General features: G+C 48.2%; 1 protein-coding gene across 8 annotated transcripts in view; it reads left to right on the forward strand.

Moving 5' to 3' along the window:
• The first annotated feature begins 2914 nt into the window (after window positions 1–2914).
• The window catches only part of kmt2cb (lysine (K)-specific methyltransferase 2Cb), a 54439-nt gene continuing 37661 nt past the window's right edge, over window positions 2915–19692 (forward strand). For 5 of the 8 annotated variants that reach the window (XM_047028071.1, XM_047028077.1, XM_047028076.1 and 2 more), the window contains exons 1-12: window positions 2916–3814; window positions 5823–6026; window positions 8619–8707; window positions 10679–10769; window positions 11536–11754; window positions 13598–13704; window positions 13852–13964; window positions 14564–14726; window positions 14853–15024; window positions 15498–15612; window positions 16907–17082; window positions 17245–17654. In XM_047028071.1, coding sequence (XP_046884027.1) covers window positions 5824–6026; window positions 8619–8707; window positions 10679–10769; window positions 11536–11754; window positions 13598–13704; window positions 13852–13964; window positions 14564–14726; window positions 14853–15024; window positions 15498–15612; window positions 16907–17082; window positions 17245–17654 — 1858 coding nt within the window. In that variant the 5' untranslated portion in view covers window positions 2916–3814; window position 5823. Of the gene's footprint in view, window positions 3815–5822; window positions 6027–6300; window positions 6597–8618; window positions 8708–10678; window positions 10770–11535; window positions 11755–13597; window positions 13705–13851; window positions 13965–14563; window positions 14727–14852; window positions 15025–15497; window positions 15613–16906; window positions 17083–17244; window positions 17655–19692 lie in introns of those variants that run through there. The other 3 variants (XM_047028074.1, XM_047028075.1, XM_047028079.1) reach the window with 3 other exon arrangements.

Genomic DNA, 19692 nt, shown 5'->3' on the forward strand with positions numbered 1-19692 from the left:
GTTTAAAACAAGGACAAGAATCAATCCATGAAGTCCAACAAACTCTCTGTAGACGGCCACGATACAATTGTGTTGAGGCTTATTAGGGGCAAGGGTATGAAACAATTTCTAAAGCTTTGGTGTACAGGTGCACTGTGGCCTCAATTATTGTCAAATGGAAGAAGTTCGGAAACACCAGGAACCTTCCCCGATGGGGCCATACGACCAAACTGAATAACTGGGGAAGTAGATCCTCAGTCAGGAGGTGACCAAAAACCCACCAGTCACTCTTAAAAGAGCTTATAAAGTCCTCTGCAGAGATTGGTGAGTCTAACGGAAAGTTGACCATCGCAGCAGCACTGCATCAATCAGGCCTTTATGGAAAAGTGGCCAGATGGAAGCAGCTATTGAATAAAAGGCATGTGACTGTACACTTGGAGTTTGCCAAACAGCAATCAAAGGACTCAGACTTGAGGAAAAATATTCTCTTGTCAGATGAGACAAAAATTTAACTCTTTGGGGCAGAACTCCAAGCACTATGTTTGGCAGATACCAAGCACTACTCTTCACCTGAGTAATACTATCCCTATGGTGAAGCATGATGGTGGCAGCATCACGCTGTGGTGGTATTACTCCTCGGTAGGGACAGGGAGACTGGTCAAAATTGAGGGAAGGATGAATGGATCGATATACAGAGAGGTTCTTGAAGAAAACCTGTTTCAGAATGGACACAACTTCAGAGCTTACGCAAAGGTTCACCTTTCAGCATGATAATGAGCCGAAGCTTGCAGCCAAGACAATGCTGAAACGTATCTCTGACTTTCCTTGTGTGGCCCAGCCAAAGCCCAGACTCAAAACCCATGGAACATCTGTGAAGAGAACTGAGAGAACCAAACTTAAGAGGATTTGCAAGGAAGAATGGGATACACTGCCCAGATCCAGATGCGCAAAGCTTGTAGAGACATGCCCAAAAGACTTGCAGCTGTAATTGCTGCCAATGGGCCTTCTACAAAGTACTGAAGTAAGAATAAATATGTAAATTAGATATTTCAAATATGAGATTTTAATACATTTAGATCTTACATTTTAGAATATTTCTAAAAACACATTTCCACTTTGTCGCTATGGATAATTGAGTGTTGATTAATGGGCAAAATAGCCATTTAATTCAACACATAATATAATGTGCTCAAAGTGAAGAGGAAAAGGGCTACTTTCTGAAGCCACTGTAAAAATATTTGCTTTGAAATATTTATAACATGCCAATAAAGCACTTGAAATTACAATTGAATTGAGAGACAGAACTAGAAAAATAGAGAACAATGTGAGAAAGAAAGAGAGACAAGAGGAAGACACATGAACAGCGAACTACCACTAGTAAGTAGATGTGATGTTCTACTGCCCTCTACCTCTAATTTGCAAACGTGAACCTGGAGTGGACAGGGGTTCTCGTAATAATTGCATCTTTTTTTCACTGTGCTTTTAACGTTATACAGTTTTATTGCACACATTTTTATGTGCCCCACTGCACATATTGGGAATTCAAAGAAAGCTATCCATCTTTGGAACCATCCTAAAATGCAATATATGTCTTGAATAGTGTTAATAGGGCACAATTTCTCTTATCAATGAACATTTAAGTATGTTGCCTACTCATGAGTAAGACCTGTTTAGTTTCATTTGCTTTCCATTTTACCTACAGGTCATTCATTTTCCGAAACCATAGTGTGCTGAGACTAGGAGGCGAGAAATCTTGAATCTCGTGCAGATGTTAACATAATTCTCTACATATAGAAACATAATGGTTCTAATACTTTAATTGTTAGTTCATGGTGATGACCTTTGACTGGAATGTCATATGAAAATTTAGTGCCACTTGAGACATTTACTTAAAGAGATATTACTAAATTGACTCACATTAGGATATTAATTTCAAAACAAGGCTGTGTAATACACTTTTATGTTTTAATTTCTTGCCGAACCTTATTTGTTGTTCTAAAAATAATTCTGAAACTACAGGGTAAATATAGAACAGTATCACATGTGCTAAGGTAATTAGGACAATGGTGAGTAGGGCTAACTGAAGAAATGTATACTGACCCAAAGGTGGTAAATAACGACACCTGGCACAAGCAGGTGCCTCTCACTTTACTGGTGCCATGTTCTACAATTTCTTAACCCACTCTTTCACATTTCACTTACCATTGCTGCATACAAAAAGGATGTACTGTACAGCACATCAGCCAAATGTTGGTTTTCAGAATAAATTAAACAATCATTGGTCCACATATAATGTTGAATATTTTAGTTGAGTCTATTTAAAAAATGAAATAACATTTGGGGATTTGGAATAATACCCATGTGGTCTTAAAATTATATATTGATATTTCCTTTCAGTATTACATTTGAGTAGATTACAATTCACAATAGTCTGCGAGACTATTGCTTGAACAACCACATGGTGGCAATATGTACAAACTTATCTACCAATATAATTTTACAATTCATGAATTATAGTTTCAGGGTTTGTGGAAATTGACTGACGCAGCAGAAGTATTACTCAATAAGTCTGTGAACTGTCGCGGGAACTATCCAACAATTTAAAGCCACTGAAAGACACTGAGTCAAAGACAAAGTATTACATATTAACCTACCACATTCTTATAAAGAACAATTGCAGTATATATATGTATAGTGTTGCCTGCCGACGCAATGCATTTACTGTAAGTAAATCCATTACATGTGCTGTTTTTGTATACAAATAAAAACAACATCCACCAATCCAGCTGCCACACTCCAGGCCTCATATTGGTGCAAACCATAAAACACTCTTTTTATTTACTAAAGGCACATATCCCTCCGCAGGATCAGAGCGTATTAAGACATTGTTTTTGTTTTTTTTACTTGATATTTCTAATCACGTCTTGCTGGTTTTGTAGTTTGCCTTTCCCATACAGTGACATTTTCGACACGTTTTATTTTTTAAATCTCCATGTATATCCTTTTTTGAGATACATGTATCAATTTCGGACCTATTTTTTGGGAATCCAATAGGTAGTGCTTCGATAACACTCTGACATGGCCACCGTAAAGGAGCAAAAGGATACACTATTTGCAACTTTAATTTTATAGATATTACACAGACTTTCACTATCAGTCACTGTCTGTCTAGAAAGCGTTATTTCACTTTTCGCCGTTGATGTCAGAAAGTCTTTCAGTTGTTTATCTTTGCGTAGTCTATGCGAGTGTCTTGCCGAGGTAACCTGCAGCTCGCTCTCCGCTTGACGCAGCTGAAGGAAATAGAACCAGTTGGGAAGCGAGTAATAGGCTCGATCATCGTTACTCCGCTAGCTAGCCAACTGGTCCACCTCATCCGTGATATTTCTAAAGGATTTGTTTTGGGAGTTGTTTGTTTGCCTGACGTGGAGTATGGATTTCTTTTTTTTTCAGACAAAAAATGAAATAGTTGGCTACAGGACTTGGGGTATCTAACCGAAACCTTTTCGTATTGCGTCGACAGCTGTCATTGAAGAAAGGAAAGTGATCCATCAATGTTCGTGTGCTAATGAAACAAGTCCCTTTGGATGTACATTTTGTATTTTTGTTGAAATGGTTGAAGACAAGGCTCAACATTGGATCAATGGTTAATGCGTAATGCATGTGTGACAACTGCGGTGTTCCTCCATTCGAGAGAAACCCTGCTTCATTGAGCTAGCTACCTAGCCAACTAGCTAGATCGCTAGCTAAACTACAAAGTTATAGAAGTATAACATCAGCTATATCTCCAGCCATTTTGGACATGAAGAAAACAATTCATTATTCATAGGGTTGGAAGGTAAGTTGTATCTTACTGTGCGGGGTTTTGATTGTTAGTATTGGCTGTAGAGGAAGGCTGCAAGCTAGCTAGCATTATCGAGTAGTTTTTTTTTTTTTGTCGCCGCCTAGTTTACAGGCTCAGTCTACTTGCTGGAAAAGAACGTGTCTACAGTGGAAGTCCACACCATAGCCATCCCACGTCCTAGTATGAGTCATCTTTGATAGTTAATGTTATGTTGTTTTGATGCTCTCAAAACGAATCAATGTAATTGTGTGCATCTTAATGAAGTAAGACTCGTTTCTCATGATGTAGCTACTGCAGGTTGCTTGACAGTGCACATGCATCTGTATCTTGTTGTCACTGGATTAGAGGGGCTCCTGCACCTTTTTTATCCACGAGAACGCAGCCAATTACTCGAATTCCATTTATATTTTATTTCCCTTGTTAAGTAATTTATTCACACTACACTCTAAACGCAACCTGCAAGTGGGCCAAAAAGTATTTGCTTTCAGAATGCAGAAAAAAAGGGAAGGGTTAGAATTAGAATGATCGCATGTAATGAATTGCAATCAGATGCAAACAATGATTTTCTTTTAATGTAATATGTTGTTTCTATTTGTGATGGTGTAGTATTATCGTTGACTGTAGCAGGAATTTAGGCACATCAGAAACATGGAACGTTCCAGGGAGAGTATGCGTTCCAGAGACAAGCCATATTCTTAATGTGGCCCAAACCTTCGCCATATACTAGCTAGTTAGCCAGCTGCTAATAATCTGCATATTACCGTCATAGCCTTAGCACTTCTATTATTGCTATGTTAAAATACAGTAGGGGCAAATTTGTTATCTTGGATTGTAATTGTGGCCACTATTTAGAAACAACTCCAGCTTTGTTTTATGAAGCTACCTAGCTAGTTAGCCAACTCTGGCTAGCTATCTGTAGGTTACCTAACCTGTTTGCTTGCAAGTCAATTTGTAAATAACAACCATGTTATCCAAAAGTTGTGTTGAACCTTAATGAGAACAATCACTAAAGTGTAACCAGAGATGTAGTTCAGTATAACTAGCTAGCTAACAATGTTTCAGCTACTGCTAAACAAAGACAACAAAGTAACAAGCTAACTACGCTAGCTGCATTGAAGGGGCAGCTGCTTTGTGTCCTAGGTCGAGTTTAACAAAAAGCTATGCTAGTCCTTTCTTGTGCTTTGCTTGTCATATTCATTAGAGACTGTCCATCGTTTGACATGATGTTGAAGGATTGTCTGAGTTGGACAAATTGTGGTATGTCTAACTTGGATAAATTGTTACTGTCCCCATAAGTATGTGAATAGACTAAATTAGTCTTCACATTGATTTTATCAACCCATGTGTACACAGTTGTATATGCATATTATCAACTGCCCTTAATGAAACCAAATAAAGGCTTGTATATACATTAGCTATGTAGTTCTCACCCTCAAAATTGAATAATGCTATAATAGCTCATCAATGTTTGAAATGTATTGGCCCCAAATCCACTTCCACAGTTTATGATTGATGTGTTTTATAACGTTGTGTAGGCTATATCCCTTAAAAAATGATCAACAACAAAGTCTTAGATTACTATATTGTTAAGCGTCAGCTTTCAGGAAGGGGTTCTCATATAGCTTGAGGAAAAAATTGTGTCCATCCATTGGCATCTTATCTCATTAACTTAGAAGATGGGATGTTGTGAACGCCTCCAAAGTACATTCAAGAGGCTTTACAGTCCAACTGAATTGAAACAAGTTGGCCTAGTCCTACTTGGGATTGCTCAGGAAGGCACAAAGAAGGTAGGTTAACTCAGGTTTTGACATGGCAACAGAAGCTACAGATTGGCACATTTTGTAATTTTTTGTCAAAAGTTAACGACATGAAGATTTACATAAGTCATCTTGCTATCTCTTAAGAAACCTCAAACAAGCTGAGATACCTTAGACATGAGTTGAGGGATCATACAGGTGTATGCGAAGATGTGAGCTCACAGTTCCTCTGTTATTTTGCACAGAATGTCATCAGAGGATAAGACTGTGGAGCCCTCTGAACAAGGGCCCTCACTGCCACCCAGCAGCACAGGGGCCACATCCACAGGAAGTCCTGCCCAGACAGACAAGCGTCCCAGAGGCAGGCCACGCAAGGATGCTGCCACCGTCACACCCCAGGCTCTGCCCACGGCCACGTCCAAAACCAGAAAGAAGTATGTTTATTCAAGGTTTTTATGTTTTCATTTTTCTCTTAACTTGGGACCTTAACCCCAGCATATGACTAAAATCCATGTTTACACTTTTAGAAAAAAAAGCTTTTTCAACTGGGACTTATTCCAGGAGCTTTCTTTGTTGCACATTGGCCTGGATGTTACTTTTGTGACATTTGGTGAACATGCCTATTTAGCGCAGCACTGTGACTACACTGGTCAGACAGACCAAGGCTGTAGATTTAGGTACCACGAGCACAGAACATTTCCAATGTTTCATTGTATTCTCTGCCTGGGTGCCTTTGTTATTACCATGGCAACACATAATGCAGCTTAGAGCCCCACTGTGTAATCAAATGCCCACAAGGTCTTTCACTCTCTCCTTACACACTTACACTCCTCAATTGATCCAATAAAATAGCCCAGATGAATTGATGTTTAATACATCCATATCCAAACTGTTTCAGTTTCCAGGGACACTCAGGGACTGATAACAATGGCAAGAAGAGATTGTTGGTGGACTGCATCTGAGCCAGCTCATCAAGTAAATGTGAGGGAGGAGTGTCAACTGACGGCACATTATTTAAGGTGTAGTTGTTTTTTTGTGTTTCTGGAAGTGTCAGGTGTTGAGACAAATTTGTTATAACAATCGAAGGGGGCGACTGCAATGGGAACTTGAATAAACTTTGATGTGACCAACCAAGCTAGGTATGTTATTATTTGGTAGATATGATTTGCCCCATATATACAGACAGGTGCCCTTACAGGTAGGGTGACCAGTTTGTGCTCTATCATGGCTCCATGGTGATTGATCAGGATACCCAGGGTTGACTTCAGCTGGACATGAACTCCACTCCACAGTTGGGGGCACATTTCCAGGTTTTCCACTGTGCTCTGCCTGAGCTGGGACTACTTACCACAGCATTATTTTCACCTTCTTTCTCTTTTTTTTCCACCCATCTCCTGGTGGTGGGATTGAGGGGATAAGTTGTGCAGGCAGGGTATTGAGGTTTGATATTCGGGTGTGCCTGGGTTTTGTAATGGAGAGAAAAGGTGGCTGGTCTATGTGAAGATCGATGCTTCAGTTGTTTTCGATCAGTGCGTCTGCCTATACGGTAACGGGCCTGCAAATGTAAACGTTTGAGCATCCTGAATGTTCACACTGGGTTGTAAAGTGCATGGTACTGTCTACCTGACGGAAATGTCAAACAACATTATTTGTCGTTTGGTTTTGAACGGATTAGGCCTCTGTAGGTCTGTGTGATTAATCGATGTTGATCGGCAAACGTGATATTTCATGCCTGATGAAGGGGGTTTGTCAGAGAGCGATCCATCCTCCACACGCCGAGATACCTCCGTTAGGCTGCAGGCATTTGGCTCTTGAACAGGCCTTGCCTCTTCTCCAGACAGCCAGGGAGAGATGTCTGGGAACAGAAATGCATTTTTAATTTTGATGTCTGTCTGCACCCCTAGTCAGCACATGTCGCTGTGCAGAAACTGGAACTGGGGAGGACTAGGAGGTCTCACTGGAAGGACAGACCAGGTGGACTAGGGTCTCTTGGTAGTGTAATTTAGGCCTTCAAAGCTTGTGGGGTTGGTTGATTTAAGGGACACACTGGCATTGGTGTTGATCGGGAGACTGACATTTAATGATGTAACTTCATATGTGTCTGTTGGATGATTCAACCCTGCAGTTAACCTTATCTAAACCCATATCTTGTGTTTGAATTTAGTTGGCAGGGTTGGGTTTCCTCCAATCAGGTTTGGGGCATTACCAAGGCTTGAATTTGTCATTCAGTCAAGGTTTCAGTCTTGTTGCTTATCTAGAGTGGGAAGTCATTTGGAGGGAGGGGTTGATTTGGCATCCAGCCGATTGTGATTTTTCTCTCCAGTGGCATCGAAAATTACCCCCCTCCCCTGTTCCCCTCCGCTCTGCATCCTCCTGTCTCCCCTGGAGACCGCTGCTCTCATTGGGCTTTTCTCTTTGTGCTCACCCCCACAGCTGGCCCGCTGTCCTTGCTACCGTCAAATGTGTGTCTGTCTTGTTACCATCAAATGTGATCATCCCATCCACAACTACTGACTGACTTTAAACAGTTCCTATTGGAGGACATTTTAATAACAGATCTGTGTTTGCCATCTCCCAAAGCCGCTCAGGTGTCAACCACAGCACTACCTGTCCCCCACCTCACCTCCTAACACCCATGCTCTCTCCTCCTATTGCCCCATTGCGTCACCCTGCCCAGCCACATTGGCCAGCAGGCCCGAGTGTCTCCATAAAAAATCAGTGACAGCTGTGACTATATTTAACTAATTCATGACCCCTCCAACCTCCACCCACTCCCAAGGCTAGCCAAGGCAGTAACGTCTCTCTCTCTCTCTCTCTCTCTCTCTCTCTCTCTCTCTCTCTCTCTCTCTCTCTCTCTCTCTCTCTCTCTCTCTCTCTCTCTCTGTCTCTCTGTCTCTCTGTCTCTCTGTCTCTCTGTCTCTCTGTCTCTCTCTCTCTGTCTCTCTCTCTCTCTCTCTCTCTCTCTCTCTCTCTCTCTCTCTCTCTCTCTCTCTCTCTCTCTCTCTCTCTCTCTCTCTCTCTCTCTCTGCTGTCCCCCCCAGGGGTCGCACCAGAGGAAGAGTGGTTGTGGACGAGGAGGACAGCATGGATGGGACCGAGGTGGCAGAGTCGGTGGGCCCTCAGGACACAGGTAAGCACCCCCCTCCTACATGCTCTGCTGTGGATCTGAGGAGGGTGGTTCAGCCTCACCCACCACCACCTCGGCGGCGAGTCCTTCACTGGGGCTTTCAGAAGGAGGACTTCCCCAGGTCTGGAGAGGGATGGATGAGAGCCTTTTCTTGGCACCCCATGCCTCTACTTTTGGGCTGTAATTGTGAAGCTGCAGCTGGTTAGTGAGTGAGGCTGGGTGTTTTTTTTCTCTTTCTCTCGCTCTTGCTCTTTCTCGCTCTCTTTCTCTCTCGCCCTCTCTTTCTCTCTCACCCTCTCCCTCCCTCCCCCTCTTCCTGCACTGAGATTGGCATTGAGGTGCAGCGAGGAAAGAGCCCAAGGCTAATGCCCTCTAAAAGCTTTTTAAAATCCCATCACTCTCCCTAGACCCATTTATGTGCTTTTTATGTGTGTACATTGCATCACGTGAGTAGCCTCCCATTCCCATAGATCTAGGTTTTGTCGTGCTTCTATGATGGAAGGGAGGTACGGTACCAGTGCCCGGCTGTTATGTTCTCAGATTTTACTTGTCTGAAATGCAAGCTATTGTTTTTTGATGGAACAAAGTGGTTGGCGCGGTAGTCTTTTATTGTTATCATCATTATGATTAGTCTTTGTTTAAATAGTAAAAAAACTATTATTTTAGTAGTTGGTACAATTGCTTTTTTACAATCTATTTTCTAGCTAATAGCACAATACGTGCTGTAGCGTCAGTACTTCTCTTTAGACTGTTGGCCGAATGGACTTCATAATGAGTCTTTACAATCTTGCCCCCCAGAGTAAGAATAGAGGTTCCACATGTCTAAAAAAGGTCACTACAGAGGTAAAAAAAACGTCCCGTTATATTAATCCTGTGCTCGTTTCCTGAAATGTGTCTTCTTTTTAGGCACGCTGCCATAGCAACGTCCTAAAGGTAAACGGTCACAGTTAGAACCTCACCTGACCCCTTAGTATACCTTGCAAGCACCCTTTGACCCCAACTGGTCAAAAGATTAACTCTCAAATTGCTACTAAAGTGACAAGTTAAATGCTAATCAAAGTAATGAGCTGCCTGTTGAGGGAATGTAGGGCGCCCTGAGCAACCAACCAACCAACCAACCAACCAACCAACCCCCAATGACCTTTAACCACCCCCATGGCTATACCACTACTCAGCTCTCCAGTTAAAGTATGTTTGAAAAGTCTATGCGGTTTTGGAAGATCTTTAAGTGGCCGTAGCCACAGTGTTGGGGTTAGTCATTGCCCAGTGTGTGTGTGGTGTGTGGAGCCTTTAGTAGCCTGCTGTCGCCAGACCAATTTGAAAATGCGTTTGAGTCTGAAACCTCTCAGTTTTATTTTTGATTTCCAAAGGGCGTTATCAACGGCTGTTGGTCAAATGAACTGGATGGCATTATTTAGATGGAACCAATGAAAAATCATCTTGGTTGTTTAGGAAAATGCCTCAGTGGCACTCTTTCAAAGTCATGGTCTCAAACCTGCCCCATGTAACATATGATGGTTGCGATTGGCCCGGCACTTTTAATGCTGGAGGGAAATCGGTTTGAATGGGTGGTTGGCCAGACCCATCTGTCAGAGCAAATAGAGCTGGCAGATGGGTCTGATTCTCAGGCCAAGTCTTTAGCACTTTCTTAATCTATTTTAACTTTGAATATATTTGTATTTGCTGTGTGATAAGAGCCTTCTGGGTTTCCCTTTGGCCAGATTGTAAACTTTGGAGCAAGTGCTTTCTACATTTCCATGGCTCTTCCTTATCAGGTTCTGACCCGGCGCAACAAACCTGGAAGGTGAATCCACCTGTTCTCTTCTAAAGCCTGGTCTGTCAGACCATGTCGATTCAGTTCACAAGCATAGCCCTACGATGTGCTGACGTGCCGTCGCCGACAGTGGCGGGATTTAACGCTTCATGCCTCTCTCCTTGCTGTGCGAGTTGACTGTCTTCCATGTTTTTCCTCAGAGACTAAAGAGCTGCTGGGGGAGAGGGCCGAGGAGCTGGGAGAGGACGCCACCGGACCGCCCGGCCCTGCCAGCAGAGAGCCCAGACACGGGTAAGAGAAGGAGCTCTTAAAGCTGTCGAACATTCCCGGGTATGTGTGTGTATGTTTGTGTGCCTGCACTTGTGCGGGTGCTTGTATTCTAGCCCCCATTCACGGTCCCAGCATGCACAGCCTCGTACCGTGGAAATGTATTCTGCCGCACATGCTCAGTGTGCCCTGCTCGGGTCAACAAAATGGAGTCATCAACCGCTAGCGGCATACTCGCTCCTGCCCAGGTGCCAGTCTGTTAAAGGTTGTAATCAATCTCCGGGACTGACTGCGCTATCGATGGTGGTGATGGAGGGCAGGCCGAACAGCATCTCCGGGGATCTTATTAACAGGCCCCATCTCCTCCCTTAGAAAGCTGATAAATATTTACCGCCTGCTTTATTTCATTTATTTCATCAACTGTCCCTCTCTCCCGATGTGCTCTCTCCAGCCCAGACCTCAGCCGTTGAGGGCGGATTGATTGATAGATAGCGCTGATCCAAAGTCTGCTCGTTGTCCTCCTGATGTAGCTTTAGTAGTCCCACAGCTGTTTGTTGGAGGCACCTACCAGCACAAATATTAGTTTGTGGGTTTCATCCCCCCCCCAACTTGTGGATGCTCGGGCACATGTATGATTCATGGTCCCCATTCTTCCAGAATACAAAGTGATTCATAATTACACGCATGAAGCACAGACGTACCAGGTCACATTTGGTATCTATAATTAAACAAGCCTCTCCTCCCCCCCTCTCCCTCTCCCCTCTCCCTCTCCCTCTCCCCCTCTCCCCAGTGATGGTCTCTGTGCCTTCTGCTACTGTGGCGGCCGTAGCCTGCTGGGTCAGGGGGACCTGAGAGCGTTCCGTGCCCCGCCTGCCCCCGACCCCCCCCTCAGCTGCGATGCCGGAGGTGGCAGCGCTGACGACGATGAGCACGGCGGCGGAAACTGCGACAGAATCACCAAACCCAACGCACCCACGGAGACCAGCTCGGGGCAGGGGAGCACACAGAAGTAAGTCGGTCCGATTGTCACAAAAGGCTCGGCCCCCAGCACTTGGCCGGAGCCCGGCAGGAATCATCTGCAGTGCCCTCTCTGTGACTGGGTAATGAGCCGCATGAAAGGAGAGCGGTCTGTCGGGCCATGGCTGTGGTGTGGGGCCTGCCCGCTCCCAGGAGAGAGGACAGGGGGAAGCCTCTGTCCCCGTCCCAGCATGCGTGCCTCAGAGGCCGCTCTGTGGACCGACCCGGTTGACAGGAGGTCAGGGGACATTTTGACTGGAAGGTACAGAATTGTTGAAAGGACATTGTCGTTTGTACCGTTACGAACGTAGTCTCGTCGTGTTTGAAGGGGGCACATTTTTTCATCTTTCGTTTTTCGGGGGTTTAGTATTAGTTTGTTGGAGTCTTGGAATTGGCATTTGAGTGGGTTGTCACTCTTTATTTGGCAAAACGGAAGCAAGTATGAATGTGGATGACCTCAGTTTAACCTTGTCCATCCGCTTCAATTCACACCACTAATGGGATGAACGCTTCTTCAAAGTGCCGTACATAGGCTCTCAGATTCCACCAGCTAAACGAACACTCTTTTTCTACGAGTTAATTTATGCCACTCACACACCCACATGCATCTAGAGGTCTTTGCCGATCTCGTGGGGGCTAAATGGCTACCCTTACTTAGCAGGTGACGCTAGCTCTCGCAGGCTAAATTAGCGCTCCGCCTCTCTGCCTGCCTGCCTGCCGTGCTCCCCACACCCATGGAGCCCGTACACAGCAGAGACACGTGAGCCCCCTCCTGTGCACTAGCACCTTGCCAACAAAAGGACCCTCCCCGGACTCCTTTTGGACAGCTGCCCAATTTGTTTCGGCTCTTCCGAGCCAATAGAGCGTCTCCCTGGGGAGCAGGTGACGTAACGTTCGGCAAGAGGCAGCGCAGGCCCCTGGCATGCAGCCAGGCCCAGCCAGCCCTGCTTTGTTGTGCTGGGGGAAGAAGAGGGATTGGCCACAGGGACTAGAGGCCAGGACTGTACCACACGGGAGGGAGGCGGGGAGGGGGAGGGGGAGGGGGAGGGGGAGGGGGAGGGGGAGGGGGAGGGGGAGAGAGGGAGAGAGAAAGATGGGGCAGAGAATCAGAAGGGAGGACAGAGGGAAGAAAAAGTAGGGCAGGTGAGGAGAGGGGGGAGTGAGGGGAGGAGGGAGGGGATGGAGGGGATGGCAACATAAACACTGCCAAAGGTGTGGAAGCCGGTCACAAGACGATGCGCGCGCACGAGGGCCTGTCATGACGAGGCAGTATGCCATGAATACTCATTCACCGTCACCAGCATCATTACCAGCGGCAGCATCCTAGGAAATCAGTCACTTAGCTTTGGCTGCCGGTGTGTTGACTGAAACCAGGGCCTCTTTTAAATGCTAATTTCCCCTTTCCACTTTTTCTGCCCGCTCGGCAGCTCAGCTGTGCAAGCCAGGGACTCGAAGAAACACTTCCCCCTTTTGCAGCTGATTTTATGCAAGCGAACAGCCAGCTCCTTGTGTGAGCGCCAGATAGGGTGACCCCCCTCACCCCCTTCCTCCTCCACCTCCTCCCATGCTTTTTCTTAGCCCTTAAGCGGTTTCTTTTTTACCCTCTCTTCCACTCACTCTGTCGGCCCTCCTCTCTGGGCTCTGCAAAATAGGCTCCCTTCTTCTGTCTCCCGGGTTTTCTCCTCTCCCCTGTCCCCCTAGCCCACCTCCCGACATGCCCCTCGGCCGGCGCTGTTGCCTAGCTGAAGGTGTAGTGTTTAGGAGGAAGGAGCCCTAAGCCCGTGCTCCGTCAGTCCTCTGACGTCCCTCCCTTCCGTTTTTCCTGTCTGTCTTAGTGGAGCCGGGAGCCAGGGAGCAGACCCAGGCAGCAGGTTCTGGGACGAGCTCGCCCACGTGGGGCTCCCCGACCACCTGGACGTCCGGTCGCTCGTTGACGAATCGGGTGAGTTCTCCTTCAGGGAGGGAGGATGGGACGGGGGGGGGGGGGGGGGGGGGGGGGGGGGGCACGTGATGTGTCATCAATGGGTTCTGACTTTCCTCTCCCTCTCTCTCTGTGTCTCTTGTCTGTGTCTCTGTCCTGTGACTGCAGGGCAGTGCTGGGCCCACCAGCGTTGCGCCTTGTGGTCCGACGGCGTGTGCAAGGAGGGCGAGGGACAATCGCTGCTCAACGTAGACAGAGCCATCGACTCAGGGAGCACAAAGGTGAGGAGGGGGAGAGGACTTCCGGGTGGCTAATAGGACTTAGGGGTGGCGTGCGTAATGAGCTGTGGCAGCGAGGGGGGGAGGGTGTGATGGCGAGGGGGAGTGGCGGGCGCTGATGGATCAGGTTGGTAAAGGTCGGCCCCGGCAGCGTGGCTCGCTCAGCTGTGAAATGGGAAAAGGTCACGCCACTCAACAGGGATCTGCCCCCCTCTCTCTCTCTCTGGCTCTCTCTCTCTCTCTCTCTCTCTCTCTGGCTCTCTCTCTCTCTCTCTCTCTCTCTCTCTCTCTCTGGCTCTTGCGCTCTCTCTGGCTCTCTCTCCGTCTCTGCCTCTCTCCAGTGGCTGCTCACCTGCTAGCATTAGCATAGCCCCCCCAGCGTTAGCACAACTCCCCGCCTGATTGTGTTTGAAAACCCCTCTGTCTACTACACCATCAGCCAGCCTACCCACTTTATTTTCGTGTGTGTGTGTGGGGGGGGGGGGTCGCCACGGCAAGGGGATTTATATTTTCGACCACAGAATAAAAGCTTTAAAAGTACTTTTTTGTGTGTGAAACCCACCAGTGATCTGATTGCCCTCTGTGTATTTGGCTGTATGCAGCACTGTGCCTATTGTAAGCGCCTTGGAGCCTCCATCAAATGCTGTGCTGAAAGCTGCACTCGCCTGTACCATTACCCCTGCGCTGGCGCTGCCGGCACCTTCCAGGATATCAGGAGCCTCTCTCTGCTCTGTCCAGAGCACCTCCAACTGGCCCTTCACAGATGTGAGTCACCATCTGCTAATGTCTCCTTCACGTACACCAAATCAAAACACACAAAACGTTTAATACCCACAACCGAGGAACGAGGAACGTCTCTCCAAGCTAACCGTGCCCCTGCCTCCCTCCCAGTTCCGGAAGAGGCGATCTGTGCCCTGTGCGACAGCCCCGGGGATCTGGCCGACCAGCTCTTCTGCACCAGCTGCGGCCAGCACTACCACGGCATGTGCCTGGACATGGCCGTCACCCCGCTGAGGAGAGCAGGCTGGCAGTGCCCCGAGTGCAAGATCTGCCAAACTTGCAAGTGAGTGTCTCCTCGTCCGGCTGCCCACCACTCTGACCCCCACCTCCTACGCCTCTTTCCCTCTCCTTCTCCTCTCTCTCTCCTCTGAGTGCTCTGCGTGGAGCAGACAGGGGAGGTGGGTTGGACCATCTCTGCCTGTAGTGCCCAGAGGCATCTGTGTTCTTGACCCCTGACTTTACGGGAGAAGCCAGTGGTTGCATTCAGAAAAGCCCCATCGTGGTCGCATTAGCAGCATTGAGCTCCACAAGATGTTTTCCATCCCCCGTAGCGCAAGCGAATGATAATTTCTCGACCGAATGTCTGTGTGTGACTGAGAGAAAGAGCTCAAACACACACACACACAAACATTCATAAACAATGGGCCGCAGGCCACTTAACCACATTAACAAATATCCTGACTTAATAATCTTCCTGCCTGGAAGCTAGTCTAATCACCATTCCATGTCCCCCCCCCCCCCCCTGCTGCCGTGCAGGAACCCAGGGGAGGACACCAAGATGCTGGTGTGTGACGTGTGCGACAAAGGTTACCACACCTTCTGCCTGCAGCCTGCCATGGACTCCATCCCCACCAACGGCTGGAGATGCAAGGTAGGGCAGGATCCCTTTTGGTGGCTGGTCGGTGCATGCTTGGAAAGCAAAAGTGAAGCGTCTGGGTTGTTGTCACCGTGCAACAAATTCTTGTCCAAGATATGATATCAAAGCTGGGTTAGGAAAGTTTGGCGAAGCTAGCTGTTTTAGCTTCTGTTTGATACGATTCAAACGAAAATATTCCACCCACTCCCTTCAAAGCCACGTTGAGTGCAGGGGGCAGAGTAGGTAGGTTGACGGATACCCCGTCCAGTCATTAGTGAGGGTACGGCCTAATAACTTTTATTACAGTCTTGCAATGCCCACATATTTGATTTCATATTACCGTCAATGTATGTATTGGTTGCTATTAAGATGTGAAGTTTATTTAGCCAAATATGACTGTGCTTCTCAAAGACGGTTGATACCCGGCCTTTAATTAACAATTTAAAAAAATGTATTATTTCAATTTTTGTGTCACCGTAGCCCACAGAGCATTTCCCCCCTAGTATAAGCACCGATTGAGAAATGTGGTTGCTAACCAAGAAAATATGACCTTTTTCAGTGGTTGTATCTGTGCTTCCTGTGGTTATGAAGTGACTCACACTGGCTGATCTTTTAAAGGCCCTGTAGTGTTTTTGATAAGGCTGTGTGTGTGTGTTGTGTTGTGTTGTGTGTGTGTGTTTCACCGCTGCATGCGCCTGCTCATGTTCTGGTAAGTGCAGGTGGTACCCCCGGTCACCTGTGCTGCTGGTTAGCACCCACCCAGCTGCAGTGGTGTGGGTGCAGATGGCAGCAGCGCTCGAGGCAGCCGTGCTCAGGAACATGTTCACACACTGTAGCCTGCGGTTGTGACTCAGCACATCCAACCCCCCCCCCTCCCTCCCTCTGGCTACGGTATTCTTTCACTTTCTGTCTCTCGCCCCTTCTCTCTTCTCCTCTCCTTTCCTCCCCTCCCCCCAGGATGTTTAAAAATGTGTAGTTTAGAAATGAGTGGATGTGTCTGAATGACTCAAAAAGGCTTGAAAATGAGTCATTGTTCTTGTTCGGGTCCTTCCTCTGTCCTCCACTCTGTTTCGTATATGTGTGTGCAGGGCTTGTTTAACCTTTTCACCAGAGCCTGTCAGAATGCTCCGGAATGGTATTGTCTAGATACAGGCTGAAAACGGCGGCATGTGTTAATAACGCTGCCCACATCAGTGTGGAACTATGCGTCTCAGAAATGTAGCAGTCTCGAATACTGCACGATATGGCATCTCCATGACATTTCCATTAACCCCATAACGCCCCCCCCCCCCCCCACCACCACATCTAGAACTGCAGAGTGTGTGTCCAGTGTGGATCCAGGACCAGCGGTCAGTGGCACCCGGCCAGCCTGTTGTGTGAGAGCTGTGTCCAGCACCAGGACCCGGCCCTGTGCTGCCCCCTGTGTGCCGGCGTCCTGGACCCTGAGCACCACAAAGACCTGCTCTGCTGTCACGCCTGCAAAAGGTAGGGGACGCCAGTCACCTTTCGTTGTGTCACCACGGCGTATGTCTACGGAACCTACATCCATTTTTCATTTTCTTCTTTTCAACCCAGACTCCACTTTCTTTGAGTTCCCTGATTTCTGTTTCGTTTTCCTCCTCCTCGCCCCTCCCCCCCTCCCCTCAGATGGCTCCACCTGGAGTGTGAGCGTCAGAACTCGGGCCAGGCCGACGTCCACCCCAGGGAGGACTACACCTGCTCCAGCTGCAGGCCTGCCGTCCCTGAGCTCCCACCCCAGGCGGAGGACGAGGTCCCCATGGACACGGGCCCAGAGCCGAGCCCGCAGCCAGCCTTGACGCACACGCGCCCGTCTGACTCCAGCCCGCAGCTGTCCCAAGCAGGCATGGACCTCCACCCGAGCCCACACCCCCCTCCTCCTTCTCCTCCTCCGCCCCTTCCTCCCCCCGTGCACAGTGACCCAGAACAGGAATCACAGTCCGCTCCAACGCACACGGAGCCCAACTCCGTCCAAGCCCTCGTCGTCTGCGAGACCAGCCAGACGGGACGATCTCAGGCCAAAACCGACCAGCAGCTTGGTGAGACCCCAGTAGTCCACAGCTTGTGTATGCCTTGTGTTCTGTTGGCCAGTAAAAGGTGTGTGTGTGGGAATGTGCGTGTGTGTTTTTTTTCGTGCATGTGTGCACGCGCGTCTCAATTCCACATGTCCTCTTGGAACTTCACGTCTCCCTTCGGAGTGTCAGGCAGGTGGACTCATTGGAGCAAGAGTGATGGGTTGTTTGTCGCCGGGCTTTATCAGCCATCCCGACTGGAAGGTTGTGTGAAAGCAGCCAGAGACATGGCCCTTGTGGAGCTGCCAGAGTGTAGACACGCCAGCCGGCTCCGCAGCCCTTTGCGTCGTGTGCGCATCAGGAGTTTGTAACGTCCGGAACTGCCTCGGTCCAGTCTGTGTGGATGGTCTGTATTTCCATGCAGGTGTGAAGCTCCACCTGGTTGGCGTCAGTACTGTGGGCTGATGCCTTCTTTGGTGTGGCAGATTAAGGAATGGAAGAGGAAGGGGGGTGGATGAAGACCAGCTAGAGCAGGACACACCCTCTTCCCTCTCCTCCGCTTGCTCTATCTCCCTCTCTCTCTTTCACTTCTTCTCTGCCACGCCTCAATTCCGAATGAAGGCCGTTTGTCAGGGGCTTCTAAAGCATCAATGACCAGATGGTGTCCCAGGATCAGTAGATTAAAGCAGCGACGTCGTCTTTGTAATTCTTAGCTTTGAAAATGTGAAGGGAAAAACTCCCTCCCTCCTTCAGCCTGTAGAGCTGGGAGTGTTTGGAGTCAGATTGTGTTAAGGGGACCAGTCGGAGGCCTCAGGGGCTTATCACATGACATCTGCACGCCTGGATTGCCTGGCCCCCTTTTCATCCTTCCTTCTCCTCGTCATCCTTCCTCCTCCTCCTCCTTTTCCTCCTTCTCTTTCTCGTCTTCCTTTTCCTCTTCCTCCTTCTTGTCATCCTTCTTCCTCCTCCTCCGCCTTCTCCTCCTACTACTCTAGGGCACCTTCAGCAGTGCACACCCATAGTTTTCACCAGCAAATGAATGTCAGACAGACATGGTCCCCGAGGGTCTGGGCGGCCTTGGGGCTGGCCCTGCTAAGGAACACATCTCCAGCCTTGGCCTTGTGGCCTCCAGGCTTCTAGCTCCGGGGGAGGAGCTCTAGAAGGTCAGGGACATGCAGCAGGCGAACCTCACCAGGCTAACCTCACCAGAGCCCCTTCTCCAGTCTACGTGTCTCCCCTGACTGAGAGACCTGAGGGAGAGTGTTGCTCGTGGATGCTGTGCCCAGTCCTTATGCCCCTCCAAATACACACAGCCCTCCTTTCTCCTGGAGGGTGGGTATTTCCGTTCACTAACGTTCAAAAGCTTTCCGTCCATTTGATATTCATTTTATGGATGGTGGCCTTTCACTGCACATAAATTGTCTGACATAGAGCAATGCTCTTCTCTGCTACTTACACTGGCACTCAAAGGTGTAAACATGGGGCTGCATTTTTGGGGGGAAACATGTGACCAGGAACCCTGCCGTCACCCTGTAGGTGAAGCTGTAACCAGTCTCGTTTCTCCAGCCACTCCCCTCCTCCCAGAGCCCTGTAATTGAGGTCATTAAAGCGAGCAGCCGTCACCTGGAAGGAACCTCCTCATTGCAGGGCTTAGCACCAGGCTCACCATGACTCGGATTACAGGTAGCTCCAGCCACGGTGGGGGAGCCAATTACAGCTGGTGCGATTTTACTCCGCCGTGTTAACTCGAGCTGTTGTTTAATTTTCGCACAGTCACTCTCCTAGGGAGGTGTGACGCGGGCCAGTTAGCGTAGCGTCACAGATGGGGCCTGGCTACTGCCGTGGTGGCCTGATCGATGTTTTCGAAAGCTCAATCACTTATTGACTCCCGACGGTGGGTGCTTCTGTTGGGTGCGTACGCACCTAGAAATTGCACACTCACCAGCCCCCAAGCGCGAAAGAACTGCGCGGCCCGGTTGTCATGGTTACCCTTCCCTGTAGCAGCGAGGACTCGGCCGGGCGCACACGCCGTCTAGGTCGCCATGGGGAGATTCAGGGATGCGTG

This window comes from Hypomesus transpacificus, chromosome 10 (genome assembly GCF_021917145.1).
Source record: "Hypomesus transpacificus isolate Combined female chromosome 10, fHypTra1, whole genome shotgun sequence".
NCBI lineage: Eukaryota > Metazoa > Chordata > Actinopteri > Osmeriformes > Osmeridae > Hypomesus > Hypomesus transpacificus.